The sequence below is a fragment of the Cherax quadricarinatus genome, chromosome 8 (assembly GCF_038502225.1).
Source record: "Cherax quadricarinatus isolate ZL_2023a chromosome 8, ASM3850222v1, whole genome shotgun sequence".
NCBI classification, from domain to species: domain Eukaryota; kingdom Metazoa; phylum Arthropoda; class Malacostraca; order Decapoda; family Parastacidae; genus Cherax; species Cherax quadricarinatus.
The window spans coordinates 13,585,262-13,605,116 of NC_091299.1; the positions used below are offsets into that span (position 1 = coordinate 13,585,262).

Genomic DNA, 19,855 nt, shown 5'->3' on the forward strand with positions numbered 1-19,855 from the left:
GTACTACCGTCCTACCAAGAGAGTGTAAAATGGAAGCCTGTAATTGTTTTACATGATGGTAGGATTCCTGGTGTCTTTTCTGTCTCATAAACATGCAAAATTTCAGGTACATTTTGCTACTTCTACTTACACTTGGGTTATGCTACACATGCATGTACAAGCATATATATAAACACCGCTCTGGGTATTCTGTTTTTTAATGTTCATGTTCTTGCTTATTTTACCTTATCTCCATGGGGAAATGGAAGAGAATTCATCCTCCATAAGCCACGTGTGTCGTAAGAAATGACTAAAATGTCAGGGGCCAGGGAGTAATAACCTCTTTTCCTGTACATATTTTTTTTTTTTTTAACAAACCGGCCATATCCCACCAAGGCAGGGTGGCCCAAAAAGAAAAACGAAAGTTTTTCTTTTTAAATTTAGTAATTTGTACAGGAGAAGGGGTTACTAGCCCCTTGCTCCCGGCATTTTAGTCGCCTCTTACAACACGCATGGCTTACAGAGGAAGAATTCTGTTCCACTTCCCCATGGAGATAAGAGGAAATAAACAAGAACAAGAACTAGAAAGAAAATAGAAGAAAAGCCAGAGGGGTGTGTATATATATGCTTGTACATGTATACCAGGAAAAGTGTACGGTAGGGTTATACAGTGGACCCCCGCATAACGGACGCCTTGCATAGCGGACAATCCGCATAGCGGACGCTTTGATCGCTAAAATTTTGCCCCGCATAGTGGACAAAAACCCGCTCAGCGGCCTTCGTCCGAGACGCGTCCAATGTGCGGCCTGAGCCACGCTCACATGTTCCGCGGGTGGCATTGTTTACCAGCCAGCCTCCGCGGTAACATCCAAGCATACAATCGGAACATTTTGTATTATTACAGTGTTTTTGGTGATTTTTTTCTGGAAAATAAGTGACCATGGGCCCCAAGAAAGCTTCTAGTGCCAACCCTACAGCAATAAGGGTGAGAATTACTATGGAGATGAAGAAAAAGATCATTGATAAGTATGAAAGTGGAGTGCGTGTCTCCGAGCTGGCCAGGTTGTATAATAAACCCCAATCAACCATCGCTACTATTGGTGGTACAGCTGCTGCTGCTGCTGTATCACCGTCAGCTGCTGCTGCACTGTCAGCTGCTGCTGCTGTACCACCGTCAGCTGCTCCTGCTGCTGTAGTACCGTCTGCTGCTGCTGTAGCATCATCTGCTGCTGCTGTAGCATCGTCTGCTGCTGCTGTAGCATCGTCTGTTGCTGCTGTAGCATCGTCTGTTGCTGCTGTACCACCGTCAGCTGCTGCTGCTGCTGTAGCATCGTCTGCTGCTGCTGCTGCTGTAGCATCGTCTGCTGCTGCTGTAACATCGTCAGTTGCTGCTGTAGCATCGTCTGCTGCTGCTGTAGCATCGTCTGTTGCTGCTGTAGCATCGTCTGCTGCTGCTGTAGCATCGTCTGCTGCTGCTGTAACATCGTCAGTTGCTGCTGTAGCATCGTCTGCTGCTGCTGTAGCATCGTCTGTTGCTGCTGTAGCATCGTCTGCTGCTGCTGCTGCTGTAGCATCGTCTGCTGCTGCTGTAACATCGTCAGTTGCTGCTGTAGCATCGTCTGCTGCTGCTGTAGCATCGTCTGTTGCTGCTGTAGCATCGTCTGCTGCTGCTGCTGCTGTAGCATCGTCTGCTGCTGCTGTAACATCGTCAGTTGCTGCTGTAGCATCGTCTGCTGCTGCTGTAGCATCGTCTGTTGCTGCTGTAGCATCGTCTGCTGCTGCTGCTGCTGTAGCATCGTCTGCTGCTGCTGTAACATCGTCAGCTGCTGCTGCTGCTGCTGTAGCACCGTTGTTGGTGTGGCTTATTGAGAATACCAAGAAACAATTAACCCCAGAGGATTTGCCACCCAGGATAGCCCAAAAAAGTCAGTGTCATCGAAGACTGTCTAACTTATTTCCATTGGGGTCCTTAATCTTGTCTCCCAGGATGCAACCCACACCAGTCGACTAACACCCAGGTGAACAGGGAAAATGCCTGGAACTAGTGCTCATATTGGTGAATTTAGAGCCAGCAAAGGTTGGTTTGAGAGATTTAAGAATCGTAGTGACATACACAGTGTGATAAGGCCTGTTCTGGAAGAAAATACCAAACAGGACCTACAGTACTCAGGAGGAAAAGGCACTCCCAGGACACAGTGTCTCATCAGTCATTGCTGCATCTTCAATAAAGGTAAGTGTCATTTATTCTTCATTTAGTAGAGTAGTACATGCACAATATATATTGTGCATGTACTACTCTACTATTGTGCATGTATCCTTCTCTTTGTGTGTAGGAAAATGTATATTTCATGTGGTAAAATTTTTTTTTTCAAACTTTTGGGTGTCTTGCACGGATTAATTTGATTTCCATTATTTCTTATGGGGAAAATTCATTCACATAGCGAACATTTCGCATAACAGCCAGCCCTCTTGCACGGATTAAGGTCGCTATGCGGGGGTCCACTGTAATTGAAAGAATTAGAGGTAAGACAGAACGTAGGATTGCGGATGAGCAAGGAGGTTTCAGAGTGGGTAGGGGATGTGTAGATCAAGTGTTTACATTGAAGCATATATGTGAACAGTATTTAGATAAAGGTAGGGAAGTTTTTATTGCATTTATGGATTTAGAAAAGGCATATGATAGAGTGGATAGAGGAGCAATGTGGCAGATGTTGCTAGTATATGGAATAGGTGGTAAGTTATTAAATGCTGTAAAGAGTTTTTATGAGGATAGTGAGGCTCAGGTTAGGGTGTGTAGAAGAGAGGGAGACTACTTCCCGGTAAAAGTAGGTCTTAGACAGGGATGTGTAATGTCACCATGGTTGTTTAATATATTTATAGATGGGGTTGTAAAGGAAGTAAATGCTAGGGTGTTCGGGAGAGGGGTTGGATTAAATTTTGGGGAATCAAATTCAAAATGAGAATTGACACAGTTACTTTTTGCTGATGATACTGTGCTTATGGGAGATTCTAAAGAAAAATTGCAAAGGTTAGTGGACGAGTTTGGGAATGTGTGTAAAGGTAGAAAGTTGAAAGTGAACATAGAAAAGAGTAAGGTGATGAGGGTATCAAATGATTTAGATAAAGAAAAATTGGATATCAAATTGGGGAGGAGGAGTATGGAAGAAGTGAATGTTTTCAGATACTTGGGAGTTGACGTGTTGGCGGATGGATTTATGAAGGATAGGTTAATCATAGAACTGATGAGGGAAAAAAGGTGAGTGGTGCGTTGAGGTATATGTGGAGTCAAAAAACGTTATCTATGGAGGCAAAGAAGGGAATGTATGAAAGTATAGTAGTACCAACACTCTTATATGGGTGTGAAGCTTGGGTGGTAAATGCAGCAGCGAGGAGACGGTTGGAGGCAGTGGAGATGTCCTGTTTTAGGGCAATGTGTGGTGTAAATATTATGCAGAAAATTCGGAGTGTGGAAATTAGGAAAAGGTGTGGAGTTAATAAAAGTATTAATGAGAGGGCAGAAGAGGGGTTGTTGAGGTGGTTTGGTCATTTAGAGAGAATGGATCAAAGTAGAATGACATGGAAAGCATATAAATCTATAGGGGAAGGAAGGCGGGGTAGGGGTCGTCCTCAAAAGGGTTGGAGTGAGGGGGTAAAGGAGGTTTTGTGGACAAGGGGCTTGGACTTCCAGCAAGCGTGCGTGACCATGTTAGATAGGAGTGAATGGTACTTGGGACCTGAAGATCTGTTGGAGTGTGAGCAGGGTAATATTTAGTGAAGGGATTCAGGGAAACCGGTTATTTTCATATAGTCGGACTTGAGTCCTGGAAATGGGAAGTACAATGCCTGCACTTTAAAGGAGGAGTTTGGGATATTGGCAGTTTGGAGGGATATGTTGTGTATCTTTATATGTGTATGCTTCTAAACTGTTGTATTCTGAGCACCTCTGCAAAAATAGTGATAATGTGTGAGTGTGGTGAAAGTGTTGAATGATGATGAAAGTATTTTCTTTTTGGGGATTTTCTTTCTTTTTGGGTCACCCTGCATTGGTGGGAGACGGCCGACTTGTTGAAAAAAAAAAAAAAAATGTGTGTAGTGTGACCTAAGTGTAAGTAGAAGTAGCAAGATATACCTGAAATCTTGCATGTTTATGAGACAGAAAAAAAGAACACCAGCAATCCTACCATCATGTAAAACAATTACAGGCTTTCGTTTTACACTCACTTGGCAGGACAGTTGCCCCTGAAGCTCTTGCAGCTCTGTAGTGGTTAGCTCTTCATTGTTGTCCTCCACCAGCTTTTCCACATCTTCGTCACTAACCTTCAACCCCATGGATTTCCCCAATGCCACAGTAGATTCCACAACTGGCATAGGCTCCTCAGGGTTAGCCCCAAACCCTTCAAAATCCATCTCTTGTACACATTCTGGCCACAATTTTTTCCAAGCAGAGTTCACAGTCCTGCAAGTCACTCACTCCCAAGCATTATCTGTTAGGTTTAAGCAGTTGAGAAATATAGCGGACCCTCAACCAACAGCGGCATCGAATAACTCCAAAATCGACTAACAGATCTCTTTGGCATCAAAATATTGGCTCTACCAACGCCGAAATACTCATCTAAAGGCTTTCATCCCGAACGTGTCCATGCGCCCTGAGCGGGCCCACCCACTCAAAGACTACATGTATAGCCAGTGTGTCATTGTTTACAAGCCATACATGTGTTATATTTTGTATTATTCCATTGTTTTTATTGCTTGTAACTGCTAAATAAGCCACCATGGGCCCAAAGAAATTTTCTAATGCCAACCCTATGATAAAGAAGGAAAGAAACAATAAAATTCAAGAAAAAACTAGTAGCATAGTACCAGAGTGGAGGAGGAAGAGAGAGGGGAGAATGTGCCTTCTGCAGTGATTCAGTGATTCTACGATATGTATGATACTAAAGCAGCAGGTATCGATAAAGGCTATAGTGCCAGCCAGCGATAAGTGTAGAATTAACAGTGTAGCAAGTAAGTTAAACAAGTAAGCGATAGAAAAACGACACGAAAGTAACTCTCCAATGTTGTTGGATGTGTGTGTATCCGCTGAACATACACCGGCCTGCTATCTTCCACTACCCTAAACCTCTGCCAGCATCTCCTCCATCAGACTAACTAATTAAACTAACATCTCCTCCAAGGTAAATGTAAATATGAAAGTGTAAGCATAAAAGTAATTCCTCCCTCCCCCAACAAACCAGCCGTATCCCACCAAGGCAGGGTGGCCCAAAAAGAAAAACAAAAGTTTCTCATTTTAAATTTAGTAATCAATATAGGAGAAGGGGTTACTAGCCCCTTGCTCCCGGCATTTTAGTCGCCTCTTACAACACGCATGTCTTACGGAGGAAGAATTCTGTTCCACTTCCCCATGGAGAAAAGTAAATATATTAAGTGTAAATATAAAAGGACCCCAATGGAAATACGTAAGTCACACTGACTTTTTTGGGTTATCCTAGGTACTTTACACATATGCTGCTATGTATGATAATCTATGTAACTGTAATTGTGTATACATGAGTAGCAATAATGTTGAAGGATAAGATATGGCAGGAAAAGAAGGACTATAAATGTATTAATTCAAGGATTATGTGGAGTAAAATAAAGGTTGGATGTGAAAAGTGGGTTATAGTAAGTGTATATGCACCTGGAGAAGAGAGAAGTGTAGAGGAGAGAGAGAGATTTTGGGAAATGTTGAGTGAATGCGTGGGGAGTTTTGAACCAAGTGTGAGAGTACTTGTGGTTGGGGATTTCAATGCTAAAGTGGGTAAAAATGTTATGGAGGGAGTAGTAGGTAATTTTGGGGTGCCAGGGGTAAATGTAAATGGGGAGCCTTTAATTGAGCTATGTGTAGAAAGAGATTTGGTAATAAGTAATACATACATATTTTATGAAAAAGAGGATAAATAAATATACTACAAGGTATGATGTAGCATGTAATGAAAGTAGTTTGTTAGATTATGTATTGGTGGATAAAAGGTAAATGGGTAGGCTCCAGGATGTACATGTTTATAGAGGGGCAACTGATATATCGGATCATTGTTTAGTTATAGCTACAGTTAGAGTAAGTGGTAGATGGGACAAGAGGAAGGTGGCAACAACAAGTAGGACGGAAGTGAAAGTGTATAAATTAAGGGAGGAGGAAGTTCGGGTGAGATATAAGCGACTATGCGCAGAAAGGTGGGCTAGTGCAAAGATGAGTAGTCGGGGGGTTGAAGAATGTTGGATGAGTTTTAAAAATGCAGTATTAGAATGTGGGGCAGAAGTTTGTGGTTATAGGAGGGTGGGGGCAGGAGGAAAGAGGAATGATTGGTGGAATGATGAAGTGAAGGGTGTGATAAAAGAGAAAAAGTTAGCTTATGAGAGGTTTTTACAAAGCAGAAGTGTTATAAGAAGAGCAGAGTATGTGGAGATTAAAAGAAAGGTGAAGAGAGTGGTGAGAGAGTGCAAAAGGAGAGCAGACGATAGAGTGGGAGAGGCACTGTCAAGAAATTTTAATGAAAATAAGAAAAAATTTTGGAGTGAGTTAAACAAGTTAAGAAAGCTTAGGGAATGTATGGATTTGTCAGTAAAAAACAGAGTAGTGGAGTTAGTAGATGGGGAGAGGGAGGTATTAGGTAGATGGCGAGAATATTTTGAGGAACTTTTAAATGTTGAGGAAGAAAGGGAGGCGGTAATTTCGTGCACTGGCCAGGGAGGTATACCATCTTTTAGGAGTGAAGAAGAGCAGAATGTAAGTGTGGGGGAGGTACGTGAGGCATTACGAGGAATGAAAGGGGGTAAAGCAGCTGGAACTGATGGGATCATGACAGAAATGTTAAAAGCAGGGGGGATATAGTGTTGGAGTGGTTGGTACTTTTGTTTAATAAATGTATGAAAGAGGGGAAGGTACCTAGGGATTGGCAGAGAGCGTGTATAGTCCCTTCATATAAAGGGAAGGGGGACAAAAGAGATTGTAAAAATTATAGAGGAATAAGTTTACTGAGTATAACAGGAAAGGTGTACAGTAGGGTTATTGTTGAAAGAATTAGAGGTAAGACAGAATGTAGGATTGCGGATGAGCAAGGAGGTTTCAGAGTGGGTAGGGAATGTGTAGATCAAGTGTTTACATTGAAGCATATATGTGAACAGTATTTAGATAAAGGTAGGGAAGTTTTTATTGCATTTATGGATTTAGAAAAGGCATATGATAGAGTGGATAGAGGAGCAATGTGGCAGATGTTGCTAGTATATGGAATAGGTGGTAAGTTATTAAATGCTGTAAAGAGTTTTTATGAGGATAGTGAGGCTCAGGTTAGGGTGTGTAGAAGAGAGGGAGACTACTTCCCGGTAAAAGTAGGTCTTAGACAGGGATGTGTAATGTCACCATGGTTGTTTAATATATTTATAGATGGGGTCGTAAAAGAAATGCTAGGGTGTTCAGGAGAGGGGTGGGATTAATTTATGGGAAATCAAATACAAAATGGGAATTGACATAGTTACTTTTTGCTTATGGGAGATTCTAAAGAAAAATTGCAAAGGTTAGTGGATGAGTTTGGGAGTGTGTGTAAAGGTAGAAAGTTGAAAGTGAACATAGAAAAGAGTAAGGTGATGAGGGTATCAAATGATTTAGATAAAGAAAAATTGGATATCAAATTGGGGAGGAGGAGTATGGAAGAAGTGAATGTTTTCAGATACACCTACCATCCGACTTACGACCTGCTCGACTTACGACCACTCGACTTACGACCGTGTTTTTTATGCCAAATTTCTGGGAAATAAACAACTATTTGCGTTGTACACAGTGTTTATCCTAAACCTTACAGTATAAAATACAGTACTAACAACATAAAAAGTAAAGTAAAACATGAAATACCAAAATAAAACAATAAAATAAAGTCATTACAAAAATGTTTTGTTGATATTCAGTAGTAAAGTTCAACTTACGACCAATTCAACTTACGACCAATTCGACTTACGACCGGTTTCTCGGAGCCGAACTCGGTCGTAAGTCGGATGGTTGGTGTACTTGGGAGTTGGCGTGTCGGCGGATGGATTTATGAAGGATGAGGTTAATCATAGAATTGATGAAGGAAAAAGGTGAGTGGTGCGTTGAGGTATATGTGGATTCAAAAAACGTTTTCTATGGAGGCAAAGAAGGGAATGTATGAAAGTACAGTGGACCCCCGGTTAACGATTTTAATCCGTGCAAGAGGGCTCATCGTTATGCGAAATAATCGTTATGCGAATTAATTTTCCCCATAAGAAATAATGGAAATAAAATTAATCCGTGCAAGACGCCCAAAAGTATGAAAAAAATTTTTTTTACCACATGAAATGTTAATTTTAATACACACAAACTGAAAAAGGCATGCACAATTACATGACACTTACTTTTATTGAAGATCTGGTGATGATTGATGGGATGGGAGGAGGGGAGAGCATTATCTTCTTACTGTTTAGAAGGGGAATCCCCTTCCATTAGGACTTGAGGTAGCAAGTCCTTTTCTGGGGTTACTTCCCTTCTTCTTTTAATGCCACTAGGACCAGCTTCAGAGTCACTGGACCTCTGTCGCACAACAAATCTGTCCATAGAGCTCTGTACCTCCCGTTTCTTCAAGACTTTCCTAAAATGGGCCATAACATTGTCATTGAAATAGTCACAAGCACGGCTTGCAACAGCTGTGTCAGGGTGATTTTCATCTATAAAGGTTTGCAGTTCAAACCACTCTGCACACATTTCCTTAATCTTTGAAGTAGGCACAATGGATTCCACAACTGGCATAGGCTTCTCAGGGTTAGCCCCAAACCCTTCAAAATCTTTCTTAATTTCCATACTAATTCTCACCCTTTTTACCACAGGGTTGGCACTAGAAGCTTTCTTGGGGCCCATGGTCACTTATTTTCCAGAAACACCACCGAAAACACTGTAATAATACGAAATATTCCGAGTGTATGCTTGGATGTTACCGCGGAGGCTGGCTGGTAAACAATGGGACGGCCGGCACATGTGAGGGCACATTGGACGCGTCTCGGACGAAAATCGGTATGCGGGTTTTTAATCGGTATGCGGGGCAAAAATTTTGCGATAAAAGTAATCGTTATGCGGAAAAATCGCTATGCGATGCCATCGTTATGCGGGGGTCCACTGTATAGTAGTACCAACACTCTTATATGGGTGTGAAGCTTGGGTTGTGAATGCAGCAGCGAGGAGGCGGTTGGAGGCAGTGGAGATGTCCTGTCTAAGGGCAATGTGTGGTGTAAATATGCAGAAAATTCGGAGTGTGGAAATTAGGAGAAGGTGTGGAGTTAATAAAAGTATTAGTCAGAGGGCAAAAGAGGGGTTGTTGAGGTGGTTTGGTCATTTAGAGAGAATGGATCAAAGTAGAATGACATGGAGAGCATTTAAATCTGTAGGAGAAGGAAGGCGGGGTAGGGGTCGTCCTCGAAAAGGTTGGAAGGGAGGGGTAAGGGAGGTTTTGTGGGCGAGGGGCTTGGACTTCCAGAAAGCGTGCATGAGCGTTTTCGATAGGAGTGAATGGAGACGAATGGTATTTGGGACCTGACGATCTGTTGGAGTGTGAGCAGGGTAATATTTAGTGAAGGGATTCAGGGAAACCGGTTATTTTTATATAGCCGGACTCGAGTCCTGGAAATGGGAAGTACAATGCCTGCACTCTAAAGGAGGGGTTTTGGGATATTAGCAGTTTGGAGGGATATGTTGTGTATCTTTATACGTATATGCTTCTAAACTGTTGTGTTCTGAGCACCTCTGCAAAAACAGTGATTATGTGTGAGTGAAGTGAAAGTGTTGAATGATGATGAAAGTATTTTCTTTTTGGGTATTTTCTTTCTTTTTGGATCACCCTGTCTCGGGTGGAGATGGCCGACTTGTTAAAAAAAAAAAAAAAAAATGTAAATATTTATTATTTATAAATTACATACATTGTTTAAGTGTGATGGTGGTGCTGGCAAAATCCTCCACCACCACCAACACAGCTTCTCTCAGTGGCAGCCCGTAAACCCAACAACAACACTTACACCATTTACTCCTCTCCTACATTATGACATACTGTATTTTATTCATTCTAGAGTATATATCAAGTTTCTATGTTATTAATATTGTTTATAATGTCAAATTAGATGAATTGTGATAGATAAATAAGCCGTAGAGATATTAGCGTCATATTGAAGCATAATAAACTTTCCTTCCTCTTGCCTCCTACGTGTCTATCATTCAGCAACAAGTCAAATCAATAAAGGTAAGTGTGATGATAAATGTTAATTTATCCATTTTATTAGTGCTTTATATTTATTTGTCATTGTTTTCTGTATGTATATTTATATTTAATCTTTAAAAAAATATTTTTTGTTAATACTTTTGGCTGTCTGAAACAGATTAACCCTTAAACGGTCCAAACGTATATATACATTTTTTCAACATCTGAAAGTATCTAAAAAATGTAGATCTTCTTTTTGTTTTACATTTGAAAATGTGTAAAAAAACTTTTATCTACATTTTTTTTTTTGTTATATTTTAAAATATGTAAAAAAAAGTAGATCTACTTTTGGAGCACTATGAATTTGAACGTCGATCTGTTTGGACCATTTAAGGGTTAATTGGATTTCCATTATTTCTTATGGGGAAAATTAATTCGACTAACTGCTAATTCAACTAAAGGCAAGCTCTCTGGAACGGATTAAAGCCGTTGGTTGAGGGTCCACTGTACTGAAGTGATCTTTTCAGAACTCTCTTAGGGTCAGTTCAGTGTCTGAGGTCACTTCAAAGCACTTTTGAAACACTGCTCTGGTGTACAGTTTTTTGAAGTTTGAAATGACCTGCTGGTCCATGAGCTGGAGAAGAGGAGTGGTATTGGGAGGCAAAAACTTCACTTTGATGAAGCTCAACTCCCCCGCAATTTGCTCTTGCAAGTCATGAGGATGAGCAGGAGCATTGTCCATTACCAAGGGGCACTTGAGTGACAATTTATTTTCCAGGAGATACTTTTTCGTAGTGGGGCCAAACACGTTATAGAACCAGTCAAGGAAAATGTCCCTAGTGACCCATGCCTTACTGTTTGCTCTCCACATCACACACAATTTAGTCTTGACGACATTGTTTTTCTTGAACACTGGGAGTTTCAGAGTGATACACGAGTAAAGGCTTCACTTTGCAATCCCCACTATCATTACTACAAAACATTAGAGTTAGCCTGTCTTTCATAGGCTTGTGTCCTGAGTAATGTAGGTCCTGTTTGGCATTTTCTTCTAAAACAGGCCTGTTTCCTCACAATTAAACACTTGTTGGGGTTTTAATTTTTTAGTGTCTGTGTACTCCTTAAAGTCCTGCACATATTTTTCAGCCACTTTTTTGTCAGAACTGGCAGCCTCACCATGCCTTATCACACTATGTATGCCACTACTATTCTTAAATCTCTCAAACCAGCCTTTGCTGGCCTTAAATTCATCAACAGCAGCACTGTTTGGAGGCATTTTCTTAATGAGATCCACATGCAACAGCCTTGCCTTTTCACATATTATTGACTGAGAAACACTATCTCCTGATAATTGTTTCTCATTTATCCACACCAATAACAGTTTCTCCACATCTTCGAGTATTTGCAATCTTATATTATTTATTTTTTATTATCACACTGGCCGATTCCCACCAAGGCAGGGTGGCCCGAAAAAGAAAAACTTTCACCATCATTCACTCCATCACTGTCTTGCCAGAAGGGTGCTTTACACTACAGTTTTTAAACTGCAACATTAACACCCCTCCTTCAGAGTGCAGGCACTGTACTTCCCATCTCCAGGACTCAAGTCCGGCCTGCCGGTTTCCCTGAACCCCTTCATAAATGTTACTTTGCTCACACTCCAACAGCACGTCAAGTATTAAAAACCATTTGTCTCCATTCACTCCTATCAAACACGCTCACGCATACCTGCTGGAAGTCCAAGCCCCTCGCACACAAAACCTCCTTTACCCCCTCTCTCCAACCTTTCCTAGGCCGACCCCTACCCCGCCTTCCTTCCACTACAGACTGATACACTCTTGAAGTCATTCTGTTTCGCTCCATTCTCTCTACATGTCCGAACCACCTCAACAACCCTTCCTCAGCCCTCTGGACAACAGTTTTGGTAATCCCGCACCTCCTCCTAACTTCCAAACTACAAATTCTCTGCATTATATTCACACCACACATTGCCCTCAGACATGACATCTCCACTGCCTCCAGCCTTCTCCTCGCTGCAACATTCATCACCCATGCTTCACACCCATATAAGAGCGTTGGTAAAACTATACTCTCATACATTCCCCTCTTTGCCTCCAAGGACAAAGTTCTTTGTCTCCACAGACACCTAAGTGCACCACTCACTCTTTTTCCCTCATCAATTCTATGATTCACCTCATCTTTCATAGACCCATCCGCTGACACGTCCACTCCCAAATATCTGAATACATTCACCTCCTCCATACTCTCTCCCTCCAATCTGATATTCAATCTTTCATCACCTAATCTTTTTGTTATCCTCATAACCTTACTCTTTCCTGTATTCACCTTTAATTTTCTTCTTTTGCACACCCTACCAAATTCATCCACCAATCTCTGCAACTTCTCTTCAGAATCTCCCAAGAGCACAGTGTCATCAGCAAAGAGCAGCTGTGACAACTCCCACTTTGTGTGTGATTCTTTATCTTTTAACTCCACGCCTCTTGTCAAGACCCTCGCATTTACTTCTCTTACAACCCCATCTATAAATATATTAAACAACCACGGTGACATCACACATCCTTGTCTAAGGCCTACTTTTACTGGGAAATAATTTCCCTCTTTCCTACATACTCTAACTTAAGCCTCACTATCCTCGTAAAAACTCTTCACTGCTTTCAGTAACCTACCTCCTACACCACACACTTGCAACATCTGCCACATTGCCCCCCTATCCACCCTGCCATACGCCTTTTCCAAATCCATAAATGCCACAAAGACCTCTTTAACCTTATCTAAATACTCTTCACTTATATGTTTCACTGTAAACACCTGGTCCACACACCCCTTACCTTTCCTAAAGCCTCCTTGTTCATCTGCTATCCTATTCTCCGTCTTACTCTCTGCAATCTCTGTTTTGAAAACACACTTGCACCTTTCACAACAACAGCTTCCTTGCTTGCCTTTTTGTTGGCCAAGATAGTAGTGATGGTTGAATGGGATTTGTTATATAACCTTTCCAACTCCAAGATACGCACTCAACTCTCATAATTTGTGATTATCTCTTTCCTTAATTCGATAGTACACCTCACCCTTTTTACCACAGGGTTGGCACTAGAAGCTTTCTTGGGGCCCATGGTGGCTTATTTAGTAGTTACAAGCACTAAAAACACTGGAATAATACAAAATATATCGCAGGTACGTGTGGACGTCCTCACTAGCTTTGTAAACAATGGCACACTGGCTGGTACACGGAATGAGTGTCCGGGCGCTCGCTCAGGCCACATGGACACATTCGGCATGAAAGTCCTTAGCTGAGTTATTTGGCATTAGCTGAGCCAATATTTTTATGCCAAAGCAAGCCATTAGCCGATTTTGGCGTTAGCCAGAGCCGCCATTACCCAAGGGTCCACTGTTATTATTATTATTACAGTGATCCCTCGTTTTTCGTAATTAATCCGTTCCTGGAGCCGTTACTATAAACGAAATTTACGATTTGCGAATCAATTTTCCCATATGAAATAATGTAAATACAATTAATCCATTCCTGACACCCAGAAGTATTAAAACAAAAAAATTTTTACATGAAATATACATGTAGTACATAAACAATACAATGGGAAATGATGAATGAAACATTAACAGTGTAACACTTACCTTTATTGGAGATTCTTCTTAGTGTATAGGAGACTGGAGGAGGAGAGAGATTGGATTGTTTACAGTTTGGAAGGGGAATCCCCTTCCAGCAACACCTCAGGTACCAATTGCTTCTCTGGGGTTGCTTCTCTTCTCTGTTTCTTAATGTCACTAGGACCACCTTGAGAGTCACTCTAGTCCTGTCTCGCAAAGTAACTGTGGAGAGAGCTCTGTTTCTGGCGTCTCTTTAACACTTCCCTAAAATGGCCCAAGACTTTGTCACTGTACATATTTCTCACCTTCTTTACCACAGGCTTGGCACTAGGAGCTTTCTTTGGAGCCATGGCAGCTTATTTAATACTTGCAAGCACTAAAATGAGTGGAATATTATGAAATATTTCGTAGGAGCACTTGAGGGGACCTTCACTCACTGGTAAACAATGCCAGACTGGCTGGGTAGGGAGGCTGCCCCGGCTCACACCGTGCATACGCGTCCCGGACGAACTACTATTCGCGAGTCAACCTATGAAAAGCGAGTCCATGTTTATACGAAAATACCCCTGTGATTGGCGAAATTTACGATTGCTGAGAACTACGAAAAGCGAGGGACCACTGTATTATTATTATTAATATGGAGTCTTCAAGAGTAGAGAGACTCTTAGTAATTTTAATGTGTACCCGCATGCCAGCACAGTGTGTAAGTATATTTAGGTACAGGTACACATAAGTATAATTATCAGAGTACATACATATAAAATAAGCAATAACTTTAAAACACTTGAAAGTTTGGAAAATTTGCAGACATAATAGAGATATGTGCTCATGGAGAATGTAAACAAACTGGGTGGGGCGCGCCGTATTTGAAAGATCGTTCGCCATATAGCAAATTTTAGTCATAATTTGAAATCGCCATATTAGCAAAACGCTGTAAAGCGAAATGCCGTAAAGTGGAGCCCTACTGTATATGGGAGTTTGGCATGTTTTTCTGTGTGACTTGATAAATCTCTCCTTGGGTAAAAATTCTGCCTTAATAAAAACTTGCTCTGCTCTAAGTGTCTTTGTATTACCCATATTCAAGGAACTGGAGCTTCCCTTCCCTTCCGTGAGTCATATTTGAGTGCCTGCCATTTCTAAGACAATATATGATGCTTACAAGGTTTAGTGCTTCCCCATCATTATAATAATCTAAGAATGTGTCCCTTGCAGATTTTGAGAAACCACTACTGTGCAATTAACGGTCTGTCTTAGATAAGAATTTACTTTGTATTAGTTTGTTTCATTTATAATCTTGTTTGTTAAATTTTTCAGATGGAGCTGTCTTCTTCTTTGTCACGATACATCACCGACCAGACTTTACCAGAAAGCAAGGAATGTGACACATCATCAAGCCAAGAATAAAAAATTCAACCACGATTTTGTACATAACTGAAATAATGTGTTTAGGCAGTCGTAGATGCAATATTCTCCACCTCTAAAGTGAATTGTCAGTATGGAAACTAAAATTTCCTTCTGTCATCACTTGGCTATGTTAGGTGAATGACATCCTCATGATAACATCCAGGTGCTTCAATGTGCTATGCTTTCAGAATAGTTTAAAAGTGGTAGAACCTTGCATACAGTTTATCCTTGAGTAAGAAAGTGATGACTTACTTCCCTTTGTGGATATCAGATCTTTCAAGCAAGAACACCAGCTTCTAAATCTACCAGAAACCTACTAACAAAGAAAACCTCACGTATTTCTCATACCCACAACAAGAAAATGAAATGCAGAGTAGAGTATGCAGCAACAAATTTCATGAAGAGGAATGACATTGTTACAAAGTGTTTCTCTGTATTAAAATATCATATTTATTTCATGAATAACTACAGATGGAGAGCTCATCATATACTTGAAAACCCCAAGACAAAACACAATAACATAGGCATATCATCTTGCCTGCAGGAAGGTAGCTAACATTATCGCATTAGCCCTTTAACCCTTTCAGGGTCCAAGGCCCAAATCTGGAGTCACGCACCAGTGTCCAAGAATTTTCAAAAAAAAAATTTGTTATTTTTTCTTATGAAATCGTAGAAAATCTTTTTGTGAAGGTAATAAAACAAAAAGTACGAAATTTGGTGGAAAATTGACGAAATTATGCTCTCGCGAATTTTGATGTGTCAGCGATATTTACGAATCGGCGATTTTGCCGACTTTGACTCCCATTTTAGGCCAATTACATTATTCCAATCAACCAAATTCTTAGCTATTTCACTAGTATTACTTCTATTCTATCGATTGAGCACAAGAAATCGCCAAGTCAACTGTTTCAACTACAAAATAAAGTGATCGGAAATTGTTAATTTGGCCAATTTAACACAAAGTTCAAAATATTCCAATTTCAAAATAGGGTCCAGAATGAACAATGTAGGCATTCCTGGCACTAAACTAACATTTCCTCTGTTCATTAGTTATGTTTTGAGGCTTTACAAATAAATTCCATTTTGATTTTTTATTCACATAATGAATTTTTATTCACACCAAAAAATAGAAGATTTACTGTTATGCAATACTGTAATAATTGTATAAATATCATCACCATATTTGTGAATGTATATTAGACCCACCAGCTGACATGTATTAGACGTGTGAGGTCGTTTGTTTACTCTTGAATATCGGCAAAAATTTAACATTTCCGCTACTTTGAGCTCAGTTTCAAGCCATTTCCAATGCTAAAACCAATCAAAATCATCTCTATTTCTGTAATATGTCTTCCATTCTATCAAATGAGACCAAGAAATCGCAAATACAACTATAAAAAACATACGAAAAACACTGCAAAGTTGCTGTTTTAATCGAAAAATCATGATTTCATTTTTTTTCTCTCATTATACACAGTGTGCTGCAGGATCTGTTTTATGTGGTGCACACATACCACATAGATGTATTCTCTCATATCTAGGCCCAAATGTACCACTCACAGTTTATCAGAGTGAGCTGAGCTCATGGCGTAGATCTACGGTTTGGACCCTGAACGTAAAGCCGTAGATCTACGGGACAGACCCTGAAAGGGTTAATGAACAGTGATACAAATTCCACTATCTTGATATCCAAAACCAATGATGCCCTTACTAGAACCATCCTTTCTAACCATTCTGAAATCAAAACTGGAGTCTATATAATCACGTGCTCTGTACATGTTGTAGAAGAAACTTATAAATGATGTTTCACTCTGGGTGGAGCTTTATTAAGTTTGACTTTATTTGTCTGCAATATCTACCATCTGACATGAAATGACAGCTTTTTATTTTCCAGATCAAAATTCCCAAATAGTTCTCCAAGCTAGTGCAAGTCTAAAGACAAATGTTGGTAGAGGTAGAGTGGTATTTTCAGTTGACTTTAAATAACAAAAAGGCACAATACCGTGACTGGAACAATACACAGATAACCCGCACATAAAAGAGAGAAGCTTACGACGACGTTTCGGTCCTACTTGGACCATTGACAAAGTCACACTAACAGAGGTGGAGCAGGACGGCTATATATAGGCAGGAAGAGGTGGTAGTAGTAGTAGTAGTAGTACGTCGTCGTAAGCTTCTCTCTTTTATGTGCGGGTTATTTGTGTACAGTTGACTTTCTTGCCTTTAACCTAAAAATATGATTATACAGTTAAGGTAAGCCTTGATTTAAGTAGCTCCTTTGAATTAAATATGATTTACAATGTTATCCCATATTACTGCTTGCATAAATATCAACTTTACAAGGTTGTTAGTCTCTCCAAAAATTAAATAAAATCACATTTGGCCTGAAAGCCTTAGTGTGAATTATTCTGGCATATATTTGGTATTCTGGTACTTTGTAGTATACCACAGCTGAATACTGAAAGTTATATCAGCCGGGGTCCAAGACATTTTGAATCAGTGATCCATCCAACTTGATTGACTGAACATCTAATGGAAATTTTCAAGTGAAAATTTACAAAACAAGATGCATAGCAGTAGAAATAAAATGCATGACATGCATTTGAATATTTTGCAATTGCATTATGGTGAATGTATGAGCATAAATCAACGGAGTTGATTAAAGATTATTAAGAGAGTAATAGTTTTATACCTATATTCAGGTAGTTATTTGAATCATCACTATCACTCACAAGTGTTGGTGTTGTTGCAGGTTTAGGTATATGTACCGATTCTTTCCAAGTACCATGAAAAGTTTGCTGAACCAGTTCATCCCAGAGTTTCTGTCCCTTCAAGGGATAAGCCTTGGTACTGGTGAAGACCTGTTGATCCAAGGAATTGGAGTTATCCTGTCTTTCTTTGTATCAAACCTGATTATCTCTCCCCAGATGCTATATGACACCTACAAATTTAGCTCTTCACTATGAATATTATAATAACCTTTGTATGTACAAGAATGTCTTTGTCACAATTAATTTTCTAATACATATTTTCTTTATTTATACTAGGAATCATTTAAGTTCTCTGGTATATAACAATATTTTCAACATAATCTTCTCTGTTTCAAGACAGAAGCCTTCAGTATCACACTATCTGCATCAGTGCTGAACAACTGCTCAAGTAAGGTTCCTTCATGCTGGGGAGGGGGTTTTGATCTAAGGAATTGGACCTGTGCTTCAGTTCATTGAGTCTGAATGTCTTTTATTTCCCCCAGGCACTGTATAACCCCTATGGGTTTAACACCTCCCCATGCACAATGAATGTAATAATTATAATAATAATTCTCCATGGGGAAGTGAAACAGAGTTCTTCCTCTGTAAGCCATGCGTGTTGTTTTTCTTTTGGGCCACCCTGCTTCGGTGGGATACGGCCGGCTTGTTGAAAGAAGAAGAATAAGTTGAAAGTGAACATAGATAAGAGTAAGGTGATGAGGGTGTCGAACAAGTTAGGTAAAGAAAAATTGGATATCACAGTGGAGGGAGGGAGTATGGAAGAAATGAATGCGATCAGATATTTGGGAGTAGATTTGTCAGTAGATGGGTTTATGAAGGACAATTTAACCATAGAACTGATGAAGGAAAAAAGATGAGTGGTGCAATGAAGTATCTTTTTTTTTTTTCAACGACCAGGCTGTATCCCACTGAGGCAGGGTGTGCTAAAAAGAAAAACTAAAATTTCTCTCTTTAAATTTAGTACAAATGTAATGTATACAGGAGAAAGGGTTACTAGCCCCTTGCTTCCGGCATTTTAGTCACTTCTTGTGACATGAATAGCTTATGGAGGAAGAATTCCATTCCGTTTCCCCATGGAGATAAGAGGAAATAAACAAGAACAAGAAATAGTAAGAAATTAGAAGAAAACCCAGAGGAGTGTGTATATATATGCTTGTACATGCATGTGTAGTATGACCTAAGTGTAAGTAGAAATAGCAAAACATACCTGAAATCTTGCAGGTTTATTTTTTTTCTTATTATTATTATCACACTGGCCGATTCCCACCAAGGCAGGGTGACCCGAAAAAGAAAAACTTTCACCATCATTCACTCCATCACTGTCTTGCCAGAAGGGTGCTTTACACTACAGTTTTTAAACTGCAACATTAACACCCCTCCTTCAGAGTGCAGGCACTGTACTTCCCATCTCCAGGACTCAAGTCCGGCCTGCCGGTTTCCCTGAACCCCTTCATAAATGTTACTTTGCTCACACTCCAACAGCACATCAAGTATTAAAAACCATTTGTCTCCATTCACTCCTATCAAACACGCTCACGCACGCCTGCTGGAAGTCCAAGCCCCTCGCACACAAAACCTCCTTTACCCCCTCCCTCCAACCTTTCCTAGGCCGACCCCTGCCCCGCCTTCCTTCCACTACAGACTGATACACTCTTGAAGTCATTCTGTTTCGCTCCATTCTCTCTACATGTCCGAACCACCTCAACAACCCTTCCTCAGCCCTCTGGACAACAGTTTTGGTAATCCCGCACCTCCTCCTAACTTCCAAACTACGAATTCTCTGCATTATATTCACACCACACATTGCCCTCAGACATGACATCTCCACTGCCTCCAGCCTTCTCCTCG

The 19,855-nt window shown here is 40.4% G+C and overlaps 1 protein-coding gene across 1 annotated transcript in view; it reads left to right on the plus strand.

The window, feature by feature from the left end:
- The window catches only part of mRpL10 (mitochondrial ribosomal protein L10), a 42,556-nt gene extending 24,643 nt beyond the window's left edge, over window positions 1-17,913 (plus strand). Inside the window, exon 4 of the mRNA XM_070082899.1 lies at window positions 15,147-17,913. Coding sequence (XP_069939000.1) covers window positions 15,147-15,236 — 90 coding nt within the window. The 3' untranslated portion in view covers window positions 15,237-17,913. The remainder of the gene's footprint in view (window positions 1-15,146) is intronic.
- The last annotated feature ends 1,942 nt before the right edge of the window (window positions 17,914-19,855 follow it).